At 60.4% G+C, this 20005-nt stretch overlaps 1 protein-coding gene across 1 annotated transcript in view; it reads left to right on the top strand.

Moving 5' to 3' along the window:
• Positions 1 to 9401: 9401 nt before the first annotated feature.
• The window catches only part of DSCAM (DS cell adhesion molecule), a gene marked incomplete at its 5' end in the record, with an annotated part of 429780 nt that continues 419176 nt past the window's right edge, over positions 9402 to 20005 (top strand). Inside the window, one exon of the mRNA XM_084231592.1 lies at positions 9402 to 9444. Within this exon, the coding sequence (XP_084087718.1) occupies positions 9402 to 9444 (43 nt within the window). The remainder of the gene's footprint in view (positions 9445 to 20005) is intronic.

Here is a 20005-nt window from a genome sequence, read left to right as displayed (position 1 = left end):
TTACCTTTTGCTCATGAAGCATCAACTCTAAAGCCTCATCTAAATATCATCTGAGAATAACTAAATGAAGAAATATAAATAATAAATGAATAAATATCCAAGTCAGACATGGGTGAGACTTGCGGTCCTGCTCGGCCGAGGCAGAGTCCCCTCCATCTCTGACCCCTGAAACCAGAGGAATGCAACGCTTCCGGCAAGTGACGGTGAGTCCGGCGGAGGACAGACGCCCCCCCCACCTCTACTTATTAGTTGGTCCCAACAGTGAACAGTTCGTTTTCTTTTTTACTTCTAGTCGCCACGGCAGACATCACTGTCATGACCATCACCCCTTCGTCTGAGGGGCGCCTGGGGTCTTCTGCGATCATAAATTGCGGGAGAGGAGAGGCCTCGCAGGCAGAGCCGGGATCCCAGTCAGCTGGGACTCTCAGATGTGTCACACCCCGAGGCTGGAGCCCGCTTTGGGGCGGGTCTGCCGAAGATCGCAAAGGCTGCTTTTGTCGGAGAGCCAACGGCACACGCGTGTTCTTGACTTTCTGATGGCTTCGCGCTCCTTCGTGGAGAAGCGCCCCGGCCTGTCTCTCGACAAGGACCCATGAAGAAGGTCAAACACCTGCACATTGAGAGCCGCTCCCCAAGACTTCTCTTAAAATGTGGTCAGGGCATCGGGAGGTCAGTAGAGGGACAGAGGTCGCTGCCGTGGGGACCAGCGGTTCTGCTTAGTGGCACCCCGGGCCTTCCTCGGCTGAGGACCTCAGCCTCGGCACGCCAGGCTCCTGCTCGGCGTCGGTCGGGGCCCCGGCACCAGAGAGGAGCTGGGGCCACGCTGTTGACCTTGGGCAAGACTCGCAAACGGCCTCCGAACGTGGCTTCTCTCTGCCGCCCCCCCACCTCCGTGGTCGCGCTGCCACCCTCTTCCCTAACCACCGGACCACCGTGCGGCTTGTGCAGGTGACCCCTGGGAACGGCCTCCGAGCTCTGTCTTCCCAGCTCCCCCTCCGCAGGGACTCAGCATGTTGCTTGCTCAGTGACTTTGGAAGGAGAAAGTCACCCCTTTCCGAGGGTGGGGGGCTGCGCAGCGAAGTACCTCACGCCCAGCGCGCTGCCGGGGGATGTGGGACAGAGGGGGGCGTCACCGGGGACACGGAACCCTCACGCTGGAGGAAAGTGGGTTCTCCGCTGGCCCCACGGGTGTAACTGGCAGAGCCAGACGGGCCAGGGGAGAGTGTGTTCCTCCCGCCGGCACATCACGCCCTGCACCCTGGCTTCACCGCTTCCCGCGGACCTCCGCTTACTTCACGACTGCGTGTCACTGTCGTTGCAGGTATTTTATCAAGAAATAAGAAGATCGAAGAACTCAGAAAAATATACACACAAGCTGCAAGAGCGGAGAGCCTTGTGGCGCCGCTATGTCTCGGCAGCGCTGTCCACGACCCACAGAAACAGCGGGGCAGGGGCGGCCGGGACGTGCGGCCGAGCCACGGGGGAATATTCCTCAGCGGCAGGAGGTCGGCTCGTGCCACGTGCAGCAGCATGGCTGGGGCTGGCGGGGACATGCTCAGCGACGTCAGCCCACGGAGAGACAGACTGGATGGGGTCTCTCCTTCGCGGAAGACAGAGAAACACACAAAAATCCTCAGATAGAGTCAACCCCATGACAAGTCCTGTCATCTGACTGCAGAACTGAGGCTGCCCGAGCGGGCGGGGAGGGGGAGGTGGGGAGGGAGCACGGCGCGCTGTGGGGGAGGCCTGTGGGGGGACCATAGGGGAGGACGATGGGGATGGGGCAGGACCGTGGGTGCGGCAGGGGTGAGCGCGCTGTGCCGACTCCTGCGGGGAGACCTAGACCTCTAGTCACAGACGACGTTTGTCAACGGATGTTATTTCAATAACAAAAGGAAAAGAACCACATGCCACGGAGACGGCCCTTGATGCTCGAGGACGAAGGTCAGGGGAGTGGAGCCCTCGGCCCGTGGAGCCCCAGGCGGCGATCCTCTGGCATCTGACTGCGGTGGCGTACAGGGGCACACACTTGTGCGCACACTGGCGGGCGTCATTTCAGCGTGTGCAAATAGGAATCACGCCCTGCACCTTCCCGAGACAAGCGCCCCACGCTGCACAACCTACTGTGTCATTTTTATGTCTCAATCACACCGCAATAAAGCTGAAAAAGGGGAAAAAGGACACCCCGCAGCCTCGCCCACATCGTCCCAGGTTTGTTCCCCACGGAGGCTTCCCCTGAATGAACCGCGTCGGACACGCTGGTTTCTTGCATCCCTTTAGTAGTTTCTCCTTTATTTCTCCTTCTCTCCCCAGCGCAGCCCAATCACATTTGGCCAACTGCCCTTTCCCGCCCTTTCAAGACTGCTTGCGTGCACGCACTGCTTACACGCACAGGCACCTGTACACACACACTAAATACACCCACGTGATGCACAGCACCCTCTAATCACACCAACCTGACACACCACACATACATATCCACACATCCACTCACACCCCCTTACACACACTCCCACACACATCCACTCACGCACCCCCGTACACACACACACACACACACACCATCATACATCCACTGACACCTCCATACACTCACTCACATCCCCATACAGACATGCACTCCTGCACGCATCCACTCACACTCACACACAGATAGGCCTTCTGTTATTATTTGTTCCCTAAAAGTGAGGCGTCTTACACACTCCTGTGCATCTTGTTTTCCCGAATTAAACATGGTGGAGACGCCTCCACATCCCTGCATTTTTACAGCTTGTTCCAGTGTGCGAGGCCCAAGGCCAGCCACCCTCCTGGCGGGTGTCCTTCTCCTGTCTCCCCGCACTGCGCCGCAGGCCACAGCGTCCCGCTAGTACCTGGAAGCACTGGTGAGCGTTTTTGACGTCAGTGGCGTAGATTTCCAAAGGCAGGACTGAGAGTTGAAGTGTACTTACTATTACTAGTTATCGACAATCATTGTTATTATTTCCTCCCTGCCCACCAGGGCCTCGGAATCTCCACTTCTTGGGGCTCCCTGGTGGCACAAGGGGTTGAGACGCAGCACCATGAAGCTATCCGCAGCCACTGCAGCAAGAGTTTGATCCCCTCATGGCGCAGCAGACCTCTCCTGTCTCCCCGCTGCTCCCCACAGCAGTGGATTTCAGCGGATCCACCTGTTCTGCTGATTCACTCTTGTGAATCCTCTCACCCCCCACCCCTGCACCTTTGGCCTGCACCCCAGCTCTTGTATGCATAAATAAATAAATCTTAAAAAAAAAAAAAAAAAGAATCTCCACTTCTTCCAGGGCCTTGGTTTCCTGGTCAGAGGCCAGATCTAATTGTTATTTAAATTCAGACTTTGTCTCCTAGTGAGTAGCTGAGTGTCTTCTCTTGTGTGAACCCTGGTAGGCAAATCCTGCACCCACTTTCCAACTTGTCCTGTTGTTGGTCACGGTTGAGTGTCTGCTGTGACTGGCTGGCCCTCATCTGTCCTGTGCGTGGTGAATGCGCCGGCCTGAGTGTCTCTCACCCTTCCCTGGGCCTTGTCCTGAGCTGCCTCCGCGCCCACAGGGTGATACCTTCATCCTCCAGGGAGAAACTTTTTAGAAGTCATTTAAATGTTTTTCCTGTTTAGTTTTTAAATTAAACATTTTTAATGTGTCTGAAATGAGGCAAAGGTCCAATTTTATCTTATTCCGAGTTGGTCTGGCTTCCCTAAAGCCATTAGAAATCTGGTTCATGTAAATCAAAGGCTTCTCGCCCTTCTCCACATCTGCCTGGCGAGCCCCACCATCTGCGCGCCCCGGCCCCTCTGTTCATGCCCTCAGCAGGTCTCACGCCACATGAGGGTGCCCACTCCTGCGCCCTGCCTCCCCAGCCGGTGGCAGTGCTTCTGCGTCCTGGGGCACCTGCCGCACAGGTGGGGCTAGCAGCCAGCGTGAGGCCATCTCCAAAGCCCAGGACTTCTCCTGCCGATTGCAGGGACCTGGCACCAGCATCAGGAAAGGTGAGGCCCTGCAGGTGGGTGAGCTGTGCTGCCCCCAGCCCGGTCAGCAGGTGCAGTGCCCGGCAGCCTGTGTGTGCGCCTGAGCAGGTCTCCAGCACTACCTGTCAGCCTGGTCTGTCGTGCACTGTCTTTCCCCCTCACCCCCAGGCCCGGGCAGCACCCACGGTTCGGGTCCACAGTCCCCATGTCACATCACAATGCGCATGTCACATCACCTGCACTGGCAAGGCAGGCTGCGCTCCTCACCTCTCCCAGGACGCTCCGGACACCGCCGCAGTCCCCGAGTCCTGCCTGCCCACCCCCCGTGTCCTGCCTGCCCACCCCCCTCCTCCCTCTCGGCCCTCCCCCTCAACCCCTCCCCTTTGCCCCTCCCCTCCCCGTGCTCCTCTCGCCCGACTTTCCCGCCATCCCATCTCCTGCCTCCCCCTGCAGCCCCTGCTGGGGTCTGGACTGGTGGGCGTGCTCCGCCCTCACCCGGGGTGCTCAGCGCCACTCGGACCTCTCGGAGCCCGGGCCCTGTGAACGACGAGCAGGGCGGCACCCTCGCCTCGCCTTGCAGACGGGCAAACCCGCGGCCTGCCGGGTGGGGCGCGGGAGGGGACCCCAGTGCTGACACGCGGCCACAAGGCCGGACGGGCGCCCCGCAGCTGCGCTGGGGCCTGGGGATCACGCGGGCAGCTCCCCGCCCGCCTGGCCGCGCCCTCGGGACTCAGGCCGCCCTGACAGCCGCTCCGAAGCCCCGGAGGTTCCCCAGCGCCCGCGGGATGCGCCCCGCCAGGACCTGCGGCTCCCGCACCCTGCGTGGACCAGGGCGGCCACGTCGTGCACACCCGCCCCGGCATGGCACACGCGCCACACACAGCCCAGCGCACACACGCCACACAGCGTGCACACAGCCCAGCGCACACACGCACACTCCACGCGCACGCACGCACGCGCAGCCAAGCGCGCACGGCACACCGGGCGCTGCGGTCCACGTCCCCCCCGGACCCCCCAACCCCCCCACCCCCCCACCCCCGCCTCCAGAGCTGATGGGGACGGGTCAGGGCGCCCTCTGGACACTCCACAGTCCGCAGCGCGGCCTCTCCCGGGAGCAGCTGCGGGACCCGCCTGGAGGCCCCGCGCGGAGCCGCCCAGCCCCGCCGCAGCCTCGGCCCGGGAAGCAGCTGGGCCGCGTTCGCCGCCCTCCCGGGCCGGGCCGGGATCCAGCCTGGCCCCGCCGTGGCCCGCCAGTCCCGAGCCTGCCGGAGCGGGCCGGGCCGGGGCGCTGCCCCAGCGACGGTGCGTCCTCCGGGGCCCGCCGAAGCCGGCGCCTCCGGGGCGGGGAGGCTGGACAGCCGAAGGCCGGGCGGACGGGCCGGCGGGGGGAGGCGCCGCCCACCCGGGGACCCCGGGGGACGGGGCACCGCAGCCGCCAGCGCCAGGTCACCCCGATGTCAGGACGCCCGCGGCGCCTGCCCCCCCACGCCTGGCCCCCGCGCCGGGCCCGCCCGTGTCGCCTGTGGTTCGGCAGCGAGGACGGAGCCCGGGCCGGGGTCACCTCGGGACTGGCCGGGAGGGCGGGGGCTTCCCACGGTGGCCGCCCCGGCCGTGCGCGGAACCACCGTCCTCCTGCCCTCCCGGCGCCCCGGCTCCGGGCCAGCTCGGCCCGCAGAGGCCGCAGATCCTCGGGCAGGGCGGGCCCGCCTCGTGCCCCGGGCCGGCTGCGGCCGTGTCCAGGGCGGGAGGCGCCTCGGGCCGCCGGCTCCTCGCGGGGCAGCGGGCGGGGAGGGGCCGGGCCTGCAGCCGCCGAGGGGGCGGCGCGCGGCCCGCGCTGGTCAGCCAGAGGAGGCAGCCCGGCTGCGGTGCCGAGGGGCCAGCCCGCCGGGACCCGCCCAGGCCCCGGGCAGTCCGCGGGGACCTCCAGCGCCGCCCCCGGACGGGCCTGGCAGGGGAGCCTCGGGCCTGGGAGCTGCACCCCTCGCGCCGGGGCCTCTGCCTCCCCCTTGCCGCGGCCTCCCTGCCCGAGGCGCCGGCCCTGAGCTGCCGGTGTCCAGCCCCGCCTGTCCGTCCTCGCTGGACTCGGGGTTCAGTCCCTGCCCTTCTGCGGGGAGGGGGGCGGAGCGGCCTTGCTCCCCGACGTCTCCGGGGCGCCGGTGTGTGCGTGCGGCCAACCGGGCGGCTTCGCTTTCACCCGCTCGAGGGTGGACAGAGCTCGAGCCCCGGCCGGGGTCACCCCGCCTTCGGGGCGCGGCCCGGCGTGACTCCCCTCTCCCCGAGCAGGCTCCGCGGCGCGGGGAAGGAGACTCTGGCTGGTGGGGTGGGGGCGGCCCGGGGGCCGCCGGGGACCTCGGCTCCCCTCCCGGGCCTGCACTGGGGACTAAGCGCCATCTTGACATTTTTATTAATTTTATAAATTAACTTCGTGCTGCATTTATGGCGCCCACACCACCCTGCCTCCTGTTCCTTCCCGGGAGGGCTGGCGTCTGCCCACTCCCCCTCTGGGCCTGACCAGCCTCAGGCCCTGCCCTACTCCCTGCCCTGCCCTCCTGCTTTGCCCCCCTGCTCTGCCCCCTGCTCTGTTCTGATCAGGCGGTTGCTGGCTCTTGCTGGAAGGGAGGCCGGTTTGGTGGGTGTCCTGGTCTGCCTGGCGGGTTGCCCAGCAAGGAAGAGCCGGGTGTGAGCACAGGGAGCCCTGAGTCTGTCATTTGCCCTGTGCCCCCAAACAGGGACTGTCTCTGCCCCAGGTCGCTGGCTAATGCTTGTGCCCACAGGATTTGACCAGGGCAAGCCTCTGGCCCACCTTCAGGGCTGGACGCAGGGACCGTGGCAGCTGGGCACGCCTCTGCCAGCTCTGGGGCCCTGCGGCTGCCAGGGAGACTGACTTCCCCAGCCCTGACCCCTGGCAGCGGGGGCTGCACGTGGGCGCACTAAGTGCAGAACTTGAACACCCGCTGGTGCTGCCCAGCCCACGGGGACTCGCGTGGGACCGTTCCCAGGCGAGAGAGCAGGGCACCTAACAAGGTGGAAGCAGGATGTCAGGGAGACTGGGAAGGGAAAGGGAATATGTTGGTGCCCCCTCTCCCCAGGGTATTTTTTCCTTGTAGAAGGACTGCTCCATTTTCTTTCTTTCTTTTTTTAAGATTGATTTATTTATGCATACAAGAGCTGGGGTGCAGGCCAGAGATGCGGGGGGTAAGAGGATCCACCAGAGACAGAGCGGGGAGCAGAACAGGCAGACTGACTGAAATACCCTGCTGAGGGGAGCAGCGGGGAGACAGGAGAGGTCTGCTGCGCCATGTGGGTTGCTCCCTGGCCGGCCAGGGATGGAAGCGCATTGCAGAGGCTGCGGACAGCTTCATAGGTTGCGTCTTAACCCCTTGCCACCGGGGAGGCCCCTGCTCCATTTTCATTTTGCACCGACCCTGAAAACCCTGTAGTCAGTTGCGCTCCTGAGCTCGGCGCACCCTCAGCTGCCATTTATTGCAGGACTATGGCCCGGGGATCATGTAGTCACGTGGACTAGGAACCTCGGTCACGTCTGTTCTGCACACTGGGCAAATGAGCCTCAGACAGCCCCAGCCCCACGACACACGCTCTGGCCCCCGTGGACCTGACCCCAGTGCCCTGGCCTCGCATTTAGGCTGCACCTGGTCTCCCAGGGGGGCGGGTGTGTGTTAAAAATTTGTGAATGAATGAATGACCGGCCATGGCAGGAGGCAGGAGGCAGGAGCAGAGATCACCATCCCCTGCCTTTCTGGCTGCATCTGGAAAGACCAGCACGGGGCACCCAAAGCGTGCCGAGCCAGAGGACGCTGGGTGGGTGAGGCAGGGCTGGGACTGCTGTCCTGCGTGGGCAGCAGCGTGTGACCACCTGCAGCTGCAGAGGGCGGGAGCACAGCCCCGCGCCGGGCTGGCCCTTGTTGCACGCAGGCCTGGCCATCTTGTGCCCAAGCCTGGTAAGACACCATTTTGTTTCTGCTCACCATTTGCTTCCCCTGTAATTCCGAGAGCTCAATTCCCCTCTGTGTGTGGAGGGGCACGTGCACCCCGGGCAAAAAGGTGCCCAGAGCCTGGGAAGCCCACTCATCTCCCAGGGGGCCCTCCCACCTCCCCGGTGCCCCCCAGGGCTTCTTCTGAGTGTCTGTTGCCCACCCCGGGGTCTTCTATCTTGGACCCTAAGATCTGGTGCATTCCAGCCGGGTCGGTTATCATTTTGCAGGGTGGTGGCACAGGACGATGGCCTCCATGAAGCTTTTATTTGAATATTAAAATATCTGACTTTGAGAACCCGGCCGGGCAGCCAGGAAATGTTATCACTGGCTTTTCACAGCCATGGGGGGGGGGAGGTTATAGATTTGGAATTATTCAAATTATCAGCAATTTTAATCAGGGTCCCCCCCCCCCCATTCAGAGAGCACAACGAGAATTGCCTGGGTTTGTGTTCTGCACTGTATTTGAGATAATTAAAAATTAGCCCGTGAAACCAGAGAGATCTTCCCAGTAGCAGCGAGGCTTCGGAGGCGGCTTTTCCCTCCAGGCAAATGAACTGGACTTTGATGAGCGTAAATAGGAAATCTGAATCCAGCTGCACATTTTATTCAAACTGCCAACATTTCACGGTCACCTCTGCTCAGCCGCCAGCCTGGCGGAGTGGCCACCGCTGGCCACGGCTGGCGCGCCCCGGGCCAGCAAATCACTAAAAATCCTCGGCCGTGGAGAGGATTATTTCAGCCTCCGAGAAATGCGTCCTGATGACTGTGCGTGACTGTGCGGTGGCTGCGCTCTCCCCGGTCCTGCCTCCAGTTCGGCTCCACTTCTCGCCGCTGCTCGCAGACTGCAGAGCGCCCCCGCGGCCAGAGGCAGGGGAGGGGTCCCCGCTCGCCTCCGCTCGCTCGCTCCGCGCCGCCCGCCCGCGCGCCCGCCCGCCTCCCAGGCAGGGAAGGTGAGCGGGCTCCCCGGGACTCGGGCCGCAGGAGAGGGAAGATGAGCCTGCCCGCGCGCCGGCTGCCTGGCTGCGGAGGCTGAGGGCGGGCGCACGGAGGCCGCGGGCTGCGCGTTCGGGGCGCCGGCCGCCCGGGCCCGGGATGAGCCCCCGCCCGCCGCGGCCAGTCTCTGCACCTGCCGACCGGCCGGCGGCCCCCTGAGCCCCCGGCGCCCCTGGGCGGCCGCCCCGCCGGCCCGCTCTGGCCGCAGCCTGGGGCGCGGCGCCCGGGAGCAGGTGCGCAGGAGCGCGGCGCGCGGCCCGCGCAGCCCTCGCCCCGGAGCCCGGGCGCGCCGCGTGGTGCCCCGGCGGCTGGGCAGCGGCGGCGGCGGGCGGGCGGCGGCCCCCGGGCAGGTGGCGAGCGAGCCGAGGAGCCGGGCGCAGCGCGGGGGGCCAGGCCGGCGCGGCGCTCGCGGGAGGCCGGGGCGCAGCAGGGGCATGTGGATACTGGCTCTCTCCTTGTTCCAGAGCTTCGCGAACGGTGAGCCCTTCGGTCGGTGATGGATTTCGTTTCTTGCCTTGACCCGGGGCGGGGGGCGGGCGGCGCGGGGAGTGGCGCCCTGGGCCTCCCCGGGCCGGGCTGCGGGGGCACGTCCGTCCGGGCTTTTATTTTTTAAATCTTATTTTAATTTCTTGGGGGAGGAGAGGCGGCGCTGGAGACAGGCGAGGGGGGAAATTGCTCTGTAATCGTTTCAGGGCGCTTGCCTAGCGGGGGACAGCTGGAGCCCAACTCCGTCCAGCCCTGGGTGGCCGCCTCCCCGCGAGCCTGCCCGGCTTGGGCTTGGGGAGGCCACTGGGGCGCGCGGCGACTGGCCGGGGACGTGACAGCCCGGGCGCCCGCAGGTGGAGGGGTCAGGGGAGAGCTTTTGCCTGCAGAGTGGAGGCGTGGAGGGCTTTAAAAACAGGTGTTTTAATTTTGCTAGAATTCACCTCGGCGCCAGGGAGGGCTTGGAGCGAGAGCTGTCCTTCTGCACCCTACCCCCCCCCCAGCAGCACACACTCCTGCTCGCTGTCATTTATGTAAAAATATGCGCTGATAAGCATTACATCATCTGACATGTTGACAATATTTTTTTTTTTTTTTAAAAACACCTGTATAGTTGTAGAAATGCAATCAGTGATTATTAGAGAGAGCTTTCCTCTCCTCCGGCCGCGGCGGCTGCGCTGGGAGATGCCTTCTTCCTGGCGGCTCGAGCAGCTATTGCTCTTGACGGAGTCAGATCCAATTAGTAAGTGTGGCTGCACCTTAGGTTGCCTGTCACCGCGTAAATACGAACTTCCATGTATGAATGGCTCCCTCTCATTTGGGCTGGAGGAAATTGTCATCATCTGCCGTTGCCTGGGAGTAGCTCAGCTTCAATTCCCATTTCAGATTTTTGGAACACAAATCTGCATAAAATGTATGACTTGCTGACAGTTAAAATTAAACCATTAAGCAGAATCCCCTAAGCAGGAGGGCTGGGGGGAGGGGAGAGGAAGAGGGGGGAGAGGAGAGAGGAGAGAGAGAGAGAGAAGGAAATCTCGCCCTTGTGAGAAAATACCAGAAGCCAAGGGGAGGCTGCAAGATTTTCCTGGAAGATGCACAGGGAAGTGGAGGGTTAGCTGCAGAGGGTGCATTTTCCATGGTGCTTCAAGAATCAACACACCCACAGACCAGAGGAAATGGATAAACTTTGTAAAATTAAAAAAAAAAATGATGACTGTGAAAAGGGAGAGTTGGAGGAGCAACTCCCGAAATTAACATAAAAATCATGCTCGACTCTAATATCACCTAAAGCAAAGTGCTCAAAACTTTCATTTTGAGATTTCCCAGCAGGAAAGAACGTCAACAAGTCCTGACATGGCACCAGTCTGTCCCGGGGGGCACCCTGCCTCCACTGCAGCCTCGGGGGTTCACCTTGGGGGTAGCGCTGCTCTGGCTGATGTGGGGTGACGCATCGCTGGCGGGTGTGCCCTTGATGCCGCTCTGCTGATGGGGACCCCTAGGAGATGTGGAACACTCACCTGCCTGCTCCGCTGCCTCAGCGCTGAGCTCACGGTCAGGGCCTCCTTCCAGGGCCCCAGAGGCCAGGATGGCAGGGTGCAGCCCCACACCCACCCGCCTGGGAAATCTGTGTCTCACGATGACGAAAGAGCCCGGGCTTCCGATTGTCAATCCATCAGCATCTTTTTTTTTTTTTTTTTTTTACAGTTTCATAGTTAGGTATGACAAAAATAGCATGGAGGAATTTCCGGGAGAGCTGAGACAGGGATGCTCCATCTGAACGGGACTGGTCATAAAATCAGCTTTCCTACCACGAGCATCACAAAAGGGTCCTATCTGGTGGGGAAACTGGATAGGGGCGCTCAAGGGATCCGCTGTGTGGAAAACGTGTGCCCAGAATGTTCATGTGCGATCTGGGGTCTCGTGCGAATTATCCTTTTCCCAAGACCCCGAAAGCCGATGGATAATCTCTGCCGTTGCCACGGCGTGGCTAGGTTTCCCCACATAGGGTGGGGGCTGAGCATGCGGGGGACATTTTCCACTGCTGTTACATGTCGGAGCCTGTCTGCCAGGGGCTGGGGCCTCTCTTACGTAAAAACGGCCCTCTCTTTATAGGATCAAGCAAAAAAAAATGAGAAAGATTCCCCATCACCCCAGCCTGACTGTAGAGCTTTGGGTGCCTGCATTTGCGGGTGGGGGGAATCTGGCTTTAATGGTGTTTTGAGGTATGGCATTCATCACCCGCTGTGCAGAGGACCTAGAATATGTAGTCATGTCAAAATAAAATAAGAGTCCGGTTTGGAACGCTGCCTACTCATAGACCGTATTTCAAAAATGTGAAATTAAATGGTTTCTGTCTAACTGAGTTTCTATCTAACTCGGAAAAAAATGAGATGCCACCCTCTCTCCCGCCCCCCCCCCGCCCCCCCAGAACTGACATATTTTTGGACTACCTTAAATTTGAAAAAACCCTGAATGGGTGTGATTAAAAAAAAAAAAAATCTGTGGATTCTAGGACCTGCCCTGCTCGCAGCTGGGCCTTCAGCAGCACGCTGGCTGGCGTGATAAGCAAATGTGCCTATTTGTCAGCCCTTCTGCAGTTTGCTGTTTTGGGGTGCTGGGGAAATTAGGAGCCCGCCACGGAGCTGCATTGTGATGGTCGAAAGCAGAATCTCTCCCGCTGGTGCACTGGGGTGGACATTTATGTCTTAATAAAGCGTGGCTGCTGGGCCGGCTGCAGACTGTCTTTTGGGTGAAAAATAGCAGCGAGAGCCGTCCCTTCAGGGGTTAAACCCTGGAATGAATGACCTCACCTGATCAGGTGCAGTCCAGGGGCTTGAAAGCACTCAACTTGTTCTGCAATGTTCTGGAAATACTCACAGGAGAGCTTCGGTGACAGTGCAATGTATGTGCAGACACAGCCACACGCTTGGCCCGCATTATTGCTCTGGGCTCTAACCCCAGGGAGCACATCCGGCTGCATGAGATTTTCGTTCAAAGCCAAGGCGAGCTCCCGACGGGCAGAATAACGAGAGCGCGGCAGGCAGAGGGGCTGTGTGCACCACCGGGCCACGTCCTTGCGTTTCTGGGCGCCTGCACGCATGCTCCTGATATTGTCTGCTCCTGGGCCCTGGGACCATCTTGATCTTTGCTGCTTTGCCATGTTTGGGGAGAGCATGGAGATGATGGAGGATGGGAGAGAGAAAGTGGGGTGCAGCCCCTTCCAGGCATCACGCATTCATCTCAACAGGGAATTACACACATCTCTAACTTGGCATTTTATTTAAAGTCAGAAGTAGACCTTGTGCGTACAAATGGACCTTGAGGGGCTTTACGATTTTTATTTCATTCATGTAAATGTAGGTGACAAATATTCTCAGGTGAACAATTTCAGGGCCCCCTCCCTCCCTTTCTCTCCCTTATTTTTATTAAGCAGATTCAAATTCTAGCCCAGAATTTTAGGGTACATCTAAGATGTCTCAGTCTCTTACGCCGTATGTCCCTGGAAGATGGTGGGGTAGGGGTGTGGAAACATCCGGACCTTTAATGACTGCCAGCTTATCCTCCGCCACCTCCTGGCTCTCTCTGGATGCCACTTTGGCGTGGCTGTTCCCGGCTGCCTTGGGATTCGGAATCGCTGGGCAGAGGTGCTTTAAGACAGCGTATTTTAGAAGAAGTCATTTTGTGTCGGAAAAAAAATGGCCAATGTAAATCCCTAATTCCAGGACCTCCGAGTAGCTGTCAACGTGTTTGATCACTGATGTGCTGGGATGAGGTGTAATGAGTCTTCCGTCCAGAGACTCCCAGCGCTGTGCTCTGAGAGGAGACGTGGCAGGGGGAGGGGAGGAGAGAGGAAGCAAGTCAGAGGGAGCGAGGAAAGGTCATTGCATGAAGCCAGACCCGTGAACGCTGCAGGATGCTGGAAATTTATGTCTGAAAAATAAAAGGATGGATTTCTCAGTCGCTCCATGGACAGTATCTGCAGCACCCAAATTTCCCCAAATTGGCTGTATTTTACTGGTGGAATTAACATCGGGCTCATAAATACCACACAGGCAGGACGCCACCTTTAACATGAGGGTGGGGGGCGCTCCCCCCGGCAGCATTTTCTGTGAGCACGGTGGGTGGGGTGCGCTGGCCAGGGCTGGTGGGAGGGTGGGGTGTCACGTGCAGAGGCTGCCTGGCGGGGGGCAGGGGGTGCTGTGCAGAAGGACTCGCGGGCTCTTGGTGACCGGCTCCATCCGCGGCCAGCGGCAGAGCGAGGTGGTGCTACCTGCATGTCAATTGCGTCCCTGCCGTAGGACACTAGTGGGCGGCAAACCTCACAAGACTGGTGCCGCAAGCCTCAGCAGAGCAGGGCCGCGCCTGCCTGGGAGGAGCATGGCGCCCCCACAGCTCCTCTGGTCTCAAGTTCACCGCCTGCCCGCTGGGGCAGGCAGTCCAGGCCCCAGCCCGAGAGAGGCTGCAGCACGACCAGCGCCCGCGGCTTTGTTTCCCGTTTGGCACAGGAGGGCCATGTTCCCAGCAGTGCTTTGAAATCTGGAAGGTGCATGGGAAGAAAAGGGAAGTGTCTTGGGGGCTGGGGGACCCCGTGGACATGCTGCTGCAACCCCCTTCTGAAGTGGCAGGGACGCCGGTGCCCTGGGGATGGTGGCAGCTCCGGGAGCAGCCCCAGCCTGATTGGCTGACCTTCCAGTGTCATTCCAGAGGCGCCTTGCTTCTCCTGCTGCTCAGGGGCAGGGGCGGGCACCTTGGCTCCTCAGTCTGTCACCCTGAGGGCGCCCTGGGTGCAGGGCTCCTGGGTGGGACACCCTCCCCTTCTCCTGCTCCCCCAGGCAAATGGACAGCACCTGTTTGCCCTGGTGGGGCGTTAACGCTTCACATTCCAGAAAGCCGAACACAGCTATGCTCATCCGTCTCTCCTTCCGCTCCCCACCACCCCCGCCTTGTTTATGTTCTTTTCGTTAATGTTTTGCAAATATGAGAACATTCCCCTCACCAAATGTATGGGTGAAGATGAGACAGTGGGGATGGAAGGTTCCAGGAGCGCGGCCTGTGTCTGCTGTGCTGCGCTGAATTCCCAGAGGAGAGGACACACCGGGTTTCCCCCCCAGGGGGCACCTGCTCCTCCAAGGTGGCAGTGGCAGGTGCAGACACCCGAAGGGGCGGTGGCTTCTGACCAAGGCGTCCCACGGGCTGGCTGGATGCAGAGGCCTGCTCCCCACAGTGGACGAGCCCTTTTCCTCTTTTCCTGGAACCTCGCCTGGCCCCTCGAGACTGCCCAGGGATACCTGTGACTGCTTGTTCAGTACCTGGCAGGTGACTGCCTCCCTCAGAGTCCACGCGGTCCTCCCGCCACGCTGAGCAGGTGCCCGAGCGGGTGGGGGTGCTCCCTGGGGAGGGAAGCGGGCAGAAGGGTGGACGGCCTGCTCCTGCTCCTGCTCCCCGCCTCCTGCTCTCTGTCCGGCCCCAGCCTCTGGCTTCCCAGCTGCCCTTCCCTGCTGGGGAAGGGAGAACGTGTCTTCTCTGGCCCGGCTTCCCGCTCTAGTGCAGCGAGCACCGGGGACCTGGGGCTCCTGCCCCCTCCTCCCGGACGCCCCGCGGTGGCTGCTGGGCACTGGTGTTCTGGAAATGCTTCCAGGACGTTTTCTTGTCTTTTCCAAAATGGGCTCCCATCTGGAAGGAGCCAGGGGCCCTCGCACAGCTGCGCCAGGTGGAGGCCGGCGCCGGGTGTCTCTGGAGGCGGGCGGGGAAATGTCACAGACCGAGCCCCTCAGCCTCGGGGCCTTGTCCTCAGCGCTGGCTGCCAGGTGGCCCGTTCAGAACACCCCCCCCCCCCCACCAACCCCGGTGTTTACTGCCCCGTCGCTTTCTGAAAACCAGTCAGAAACATCAAAAGGACACGTGAGGGTCCCCGGGAACTCGCTTCTTCATCCCAGGGCCGCCCAGGACTTCAAAACAAACTCCGTGTCTGCAGTTCCGGCGCCCGGGAAAAATTCACGCTACTGTTTTCTTAAGCGTCCCACGGGTTTATGAGGGTCCCATTGTCTGTTTCTCATTTTGCAGCAGAACCAAGTGTGGCGGTGGCTTCCTTCAGCAAGTGAGGTGCAAGGGCCGCGCGTTACTGGGTATCAACGCGTTGATTTCTGTGCAAATGCGAACGCAGGCCTCGCTCAGGCAGCTTCCCGCCAGCGGGCTGCGGGCTTTGGTCTCCGGAGATCTGTGTTTGTCCCCTGCTGATCAACACTTAGGATTTTGGAAAAAAGCCTTCTGTTGGGTGAAGCTGGGGTTGCTTAGCCCTGGCTCACATAACCACGAGTGACGGTTTCAGCGAGAGGGCGTGCCCGGGGGTTGGCAAGGTCCATGATGGGCCGGGAGCAGGAGCAAGGCCACCGCACAGGCAGACAGACGACAGGGACTAGCGCGTCCTGCTTGCATCCCCATGTAAGTTATTTTTACGCAGAAGACAGTGAGTAAGATTTAAGAGTGAGCAAGCAGTCCTATTTATAGAAAGCTGATTTAAATGCAGCAGCTGAGAGAGAGAAAGAGAATTGAAAACATGAGAGATCACCTCCCTACCAAATGCCGGCCCCCCACCCCCACCCCGGCGTCCCGGCCTGGGCAGAATCTTTGCAGGAGGAGACAAGACTGCCAGCCCTAGCTGAAGTATGGAGGGATCACTTTGGACTGCAGAATATTCCAGAAATGCTCTCAGGGTGTAAGTCCACATCGGCTTTGGGAGGGGTGTGGGGAGCCTGTCTGTCTAGTATTGAGGCTCTGGGCTTGGGTGGATCTGAGCGGGGCCTGGCAGCAGAGGGAGGTCTGTGGGTGGCAGAGCTCTGTGAGGCTTTATCCAGCGGCTGCGAGCGTTGCCCTTCGTGAAGCTGTTCTGCAGACAAGCAGGAGGTCAGAATCGGCTGCGTGTGTCCGGTAGGGTGATGACAGACAGGGGCACCTTTAGGTGACGTCACACATTCCTCCCTAGGTGACATCACAGGTTCCTCCATGTGACCCAGTACTTAAATTCTGGAAACTTCCACCTTAGTCTTTGAATTGCTCAGTCCAGATGGGCAGGCGATGTGGCTGCAGGCTGCTTGGTCGACATGAAGGTGACAGGCTCGCTCTTGGGGTGTCCTTCCTGGGATGGCTTCTGCTTCTGGGAGCAGTTAGGTTCCAAGTAGGCTCGTTTTCTATTAAGAGAAGAATATTTAGAGATCCAGATGCAGCCAGGTTTGATCTGCCCCCAACTTGAGGCTGTGCAACGCGTTGGCTGTTACTTTACAGAGAGCCTGCTGTAGGGTGGGCCTCTTGTGACCAGTGTCCTCAGCTGTGGGGTGGGCATGCTTGAGGGGTGGCAGAAGGAGCTTTGCATGATTCCCTGAAGGATTTTGATTCATTGGAACTTCCTCTGTTGGTGTTAAAACAAAGTGCCAGGGCACAGCATTCAGCCCGGTTTTACACAGAACTTAAACAATTCTTGTCCACTGTGCATAAATAGAGTGAAAATTGGTTTACAGTCTTTCAAGATGCCAAGCCCTCACCTTACTAGAGGCTTCTGCAGGACAGCAGGGGCGTGGCCCTTCCAGTGAGGATAGGTGGCCTCCAGCTCCCCTGTGGCCTGCCTCTTATGGGACTGTCCCGAGGTCATGCCACCTGGGCTTAGGGCCTGCACAAGTCAGTGGCTGGGGGCAGAGAGGTGTGGACAGAGGTGGATGCACCCACAGAGGAGCCCGGTCGTTTGGAATGGCCATGGCAGTGGACACACTGACTCCTAAGTCCTTCTCCTGTTATTGAGTGTCACATTGATTTTTCTCCTGAGTCCTGTTTCGTTTTCACGTTTATTGCTTTTTTCCCTACATGAAGGACCTGAGCTCTGTTGTGGAAACTTTCGAGTAAACAGACTTTCTCATTAGAGAACCCCGAGATTCGTTTCTTCTCTCCACAGTAACCCCACTGAGGCATGATTTGATCTTGGGCTCCCATCGGACACCCAGACTCCCAGCTCCCAGTCTGCTTAATTACAGTGTTTATTTCTTAATATCAGTTGTAGAGCATTTTTAATAACTGAGTTGTAGCTGCCAGAGTAGAAATAACAATGCTTGGTAATATTACTTCGAGATGCCCGTGGAGCTGCGGCCACCACCAGCCCCGCCAGCTGGCTCTGCTAGGGCCGTGGGGCCCGTGGTGATCTGTCGCCCCCACTGGGCCTCCTCACGGCCACTGCCTGCGAAGGACCGTCATTTGCGTGGTCTGTTGGAAAGGAAATGTGTGAAAAATATGAGCTGTTCCCTAAGGAACAGAATTCTTCTTCCATACCTCCTGCTCAGGGTGGCGGGACCCCGAGTCAGCAGCCACCGTCCGGCGCCCCGACAGGAGGCGTGATGAGCGGCTCTGCGCCGCCGGCACCAGCAGCTCCCACATCCTCGTCACACCGCGCCGCGTCGGGTGGTGAGTGGGGAGAGCGGAACCAGGAGGGGAAGGTTTTGACTCCGTCTTTGGCTGGTCCACGAGTGTCTTGTGGCTCCACGCCACCAGCCGCACGCCCCGTGTCATTCGTAGTCACGAGAGACCCCTTCTCGCTGCCACCCCAGCGCCCCGACACTGCGGACGGCAGGATGACGCTTGTAGACCTCGTGGTGACAGATGCTTGGAGGTGATGGGAGCGGGGATGTGGGGGCTCAAGACGGTGGGGGAGGGACCGGCCCCCACAACGGCCGCGTCAGGATGACAGGCATGGGGGGGGGGAGCAGGTCCTGCCTCTCGGCCAGGGCCTCACGAGGCCCCGAGCCACGTTCTGTCTGGCCCGTTCCAGGTAAGGATGGGGCCCCCAGTCCTCAATGCTCCGAGGAGGATGGGGAGACAAGGGGTGAGGCAAGTCATGGAAATTTCCTGGAGAGACTCCCCCTCATTGGAGAGCTGATGTAGGTGCCACTTTGGGAACAGGCTGCAGCTTGGGAAGCTCCGTGAGGACTTGGCGGGTTTGGGGGAGAGATGGGAGGGGCGCTGCTGGCAGGGGAGCTGCCGAGCAGAGGGAGCCGTGACCCGCCTAGGCCTTCTGGCTTGGGCTGCGGTGGCTTGGGGGCGTCTGCGCCTGTCGCAGTGAGTGTCGAGGAGCACGGGCCTCGTCCCCCTAGTGGGATGGTACTTGAGTCCCAGCTTCCCGCTGCGTGCGCTTTGCCCAGGGCTGGGTCCCACTGTGCTCTGTTGCCCAGGCGCCCTCTCTGCAGTGGAGTCCCGCAGAGACACCCCGTGAGACCTGAGCACCCCCGCGATGCCCCAAGTGAGAACCCAAGAGCCGGTCCCCGTGTCGGGCAGGCTCGCGCGGCCAGCCGGGGCGGACAGCGGGGCTGGGGCCGGGGAGGCTTGGCTCCGGTGCCAGCCTGGGCGTCTCACACCCTGGGCAGACACCAAGGCACAAGCTCCTCCCAAGACTCCCCGAGGTGAGAGGGCCCCAGGATGCTTGGCTGCTTGGGCTTTTCTTGTCCTCGACCCGTCTTCCAGGCAGGTGCCCCACGCTGACTGCGCTGACCGGCGGCGCGTGCGTCCTTACGCTGCGCTGTCCTGAAGAGAGCAACTGGCCTCTGGGGACATCCCTGCGCTTCTGGCCTCGTCACCTGTATGACAAAATCGAGCACGGCGGTCAGAGGCAGGACACTCTCAAAGCACCGCGTCCTTGATTCTGAGCTAAAATAGATCCGAATGCGTGCTGGTGAGAGGCCTAAATTCAGAACATTAAAAATATCTCTTTGTGCCCTGAGATGCTATTTTAGATGATATTAAAAATAACTTTCCTCCTAGACATCTTAAACAAGTTTGATGTTATAATCCTTCGGCGATTTTATTGTGAGTCACTATAGAAATTGCGTTGCACAGCGGCGGTTTGGAGCTTCAGCTTTGGAAGACAGCGGACAAGACACCGGGGGCTGAGAACCGGCCCTTCTGCTGACTCAGAGCCGTGCATCGGGCTGGACGCTGCTTCTGTGCTCCCCTACAAGGGCGGCCCACTGTGTGGGGGCCCTCCTGGGGTCCCACCTTCATAGGGAAGGCATCCTCCTAAGATAGCTCCCAGGGGCGGTCAGCCCTGCCCGCGTGTTGTGCAGACTGCTCTTTGTAAAGCTCAGCAGCGGGTCAGCCTTTCGTCATGGCGCCCCAGGGAAGGGGCAGAAATGTTCCTGCCTCCGGGTTGAACGGCCCGTGTGCGTGTGTCGTGCCTCAGGTGTGTCATCAGAACAGGCACCTTAACCCACAGCAAGTCTTTATTCCACACTTAGCAACCAGGGGTGGGGTGGATGTCCCCGTGGGTGCGGCCTTTTGAGGGGGTACAGCACAAGATTGTAGTTGAGGGGTTTCACCCTCTGAGCAGGAGAACCTCCTGCTGTCTGCCGTCTCCTTCCTCCCGTCTTCCACGGTGGGAGCGGCGGGGAGCTGCTTGTGCTCTTAGGAAGGAGTGGTGCCCTGCCTGGGGGCCCCCGCTGCCTCCAGGTCCCAGATGGCTGTTGCCACGTGGGCAGGTAGAAGGACACCCCAAGCCTTGGGCTCAGGGGCACACTCGAGTGTG

This window comes from Talpa europaea (genome assembly GCF_964194135.1).
Source record: "Talpa europaea genome assembly, chromosome: 4".
Taxonomy (NCBI): domain Eukaryota; kingdom Metazoa; phylum Chordata; class Mammalia; order Eulipotyphla; family Talpidae; genus Talpa; species Talpa europaea.
Note: the sequence above shows the minus strand (reverse complement) of the source record. Positions and strands in the feature narration are given on the sequence as shown.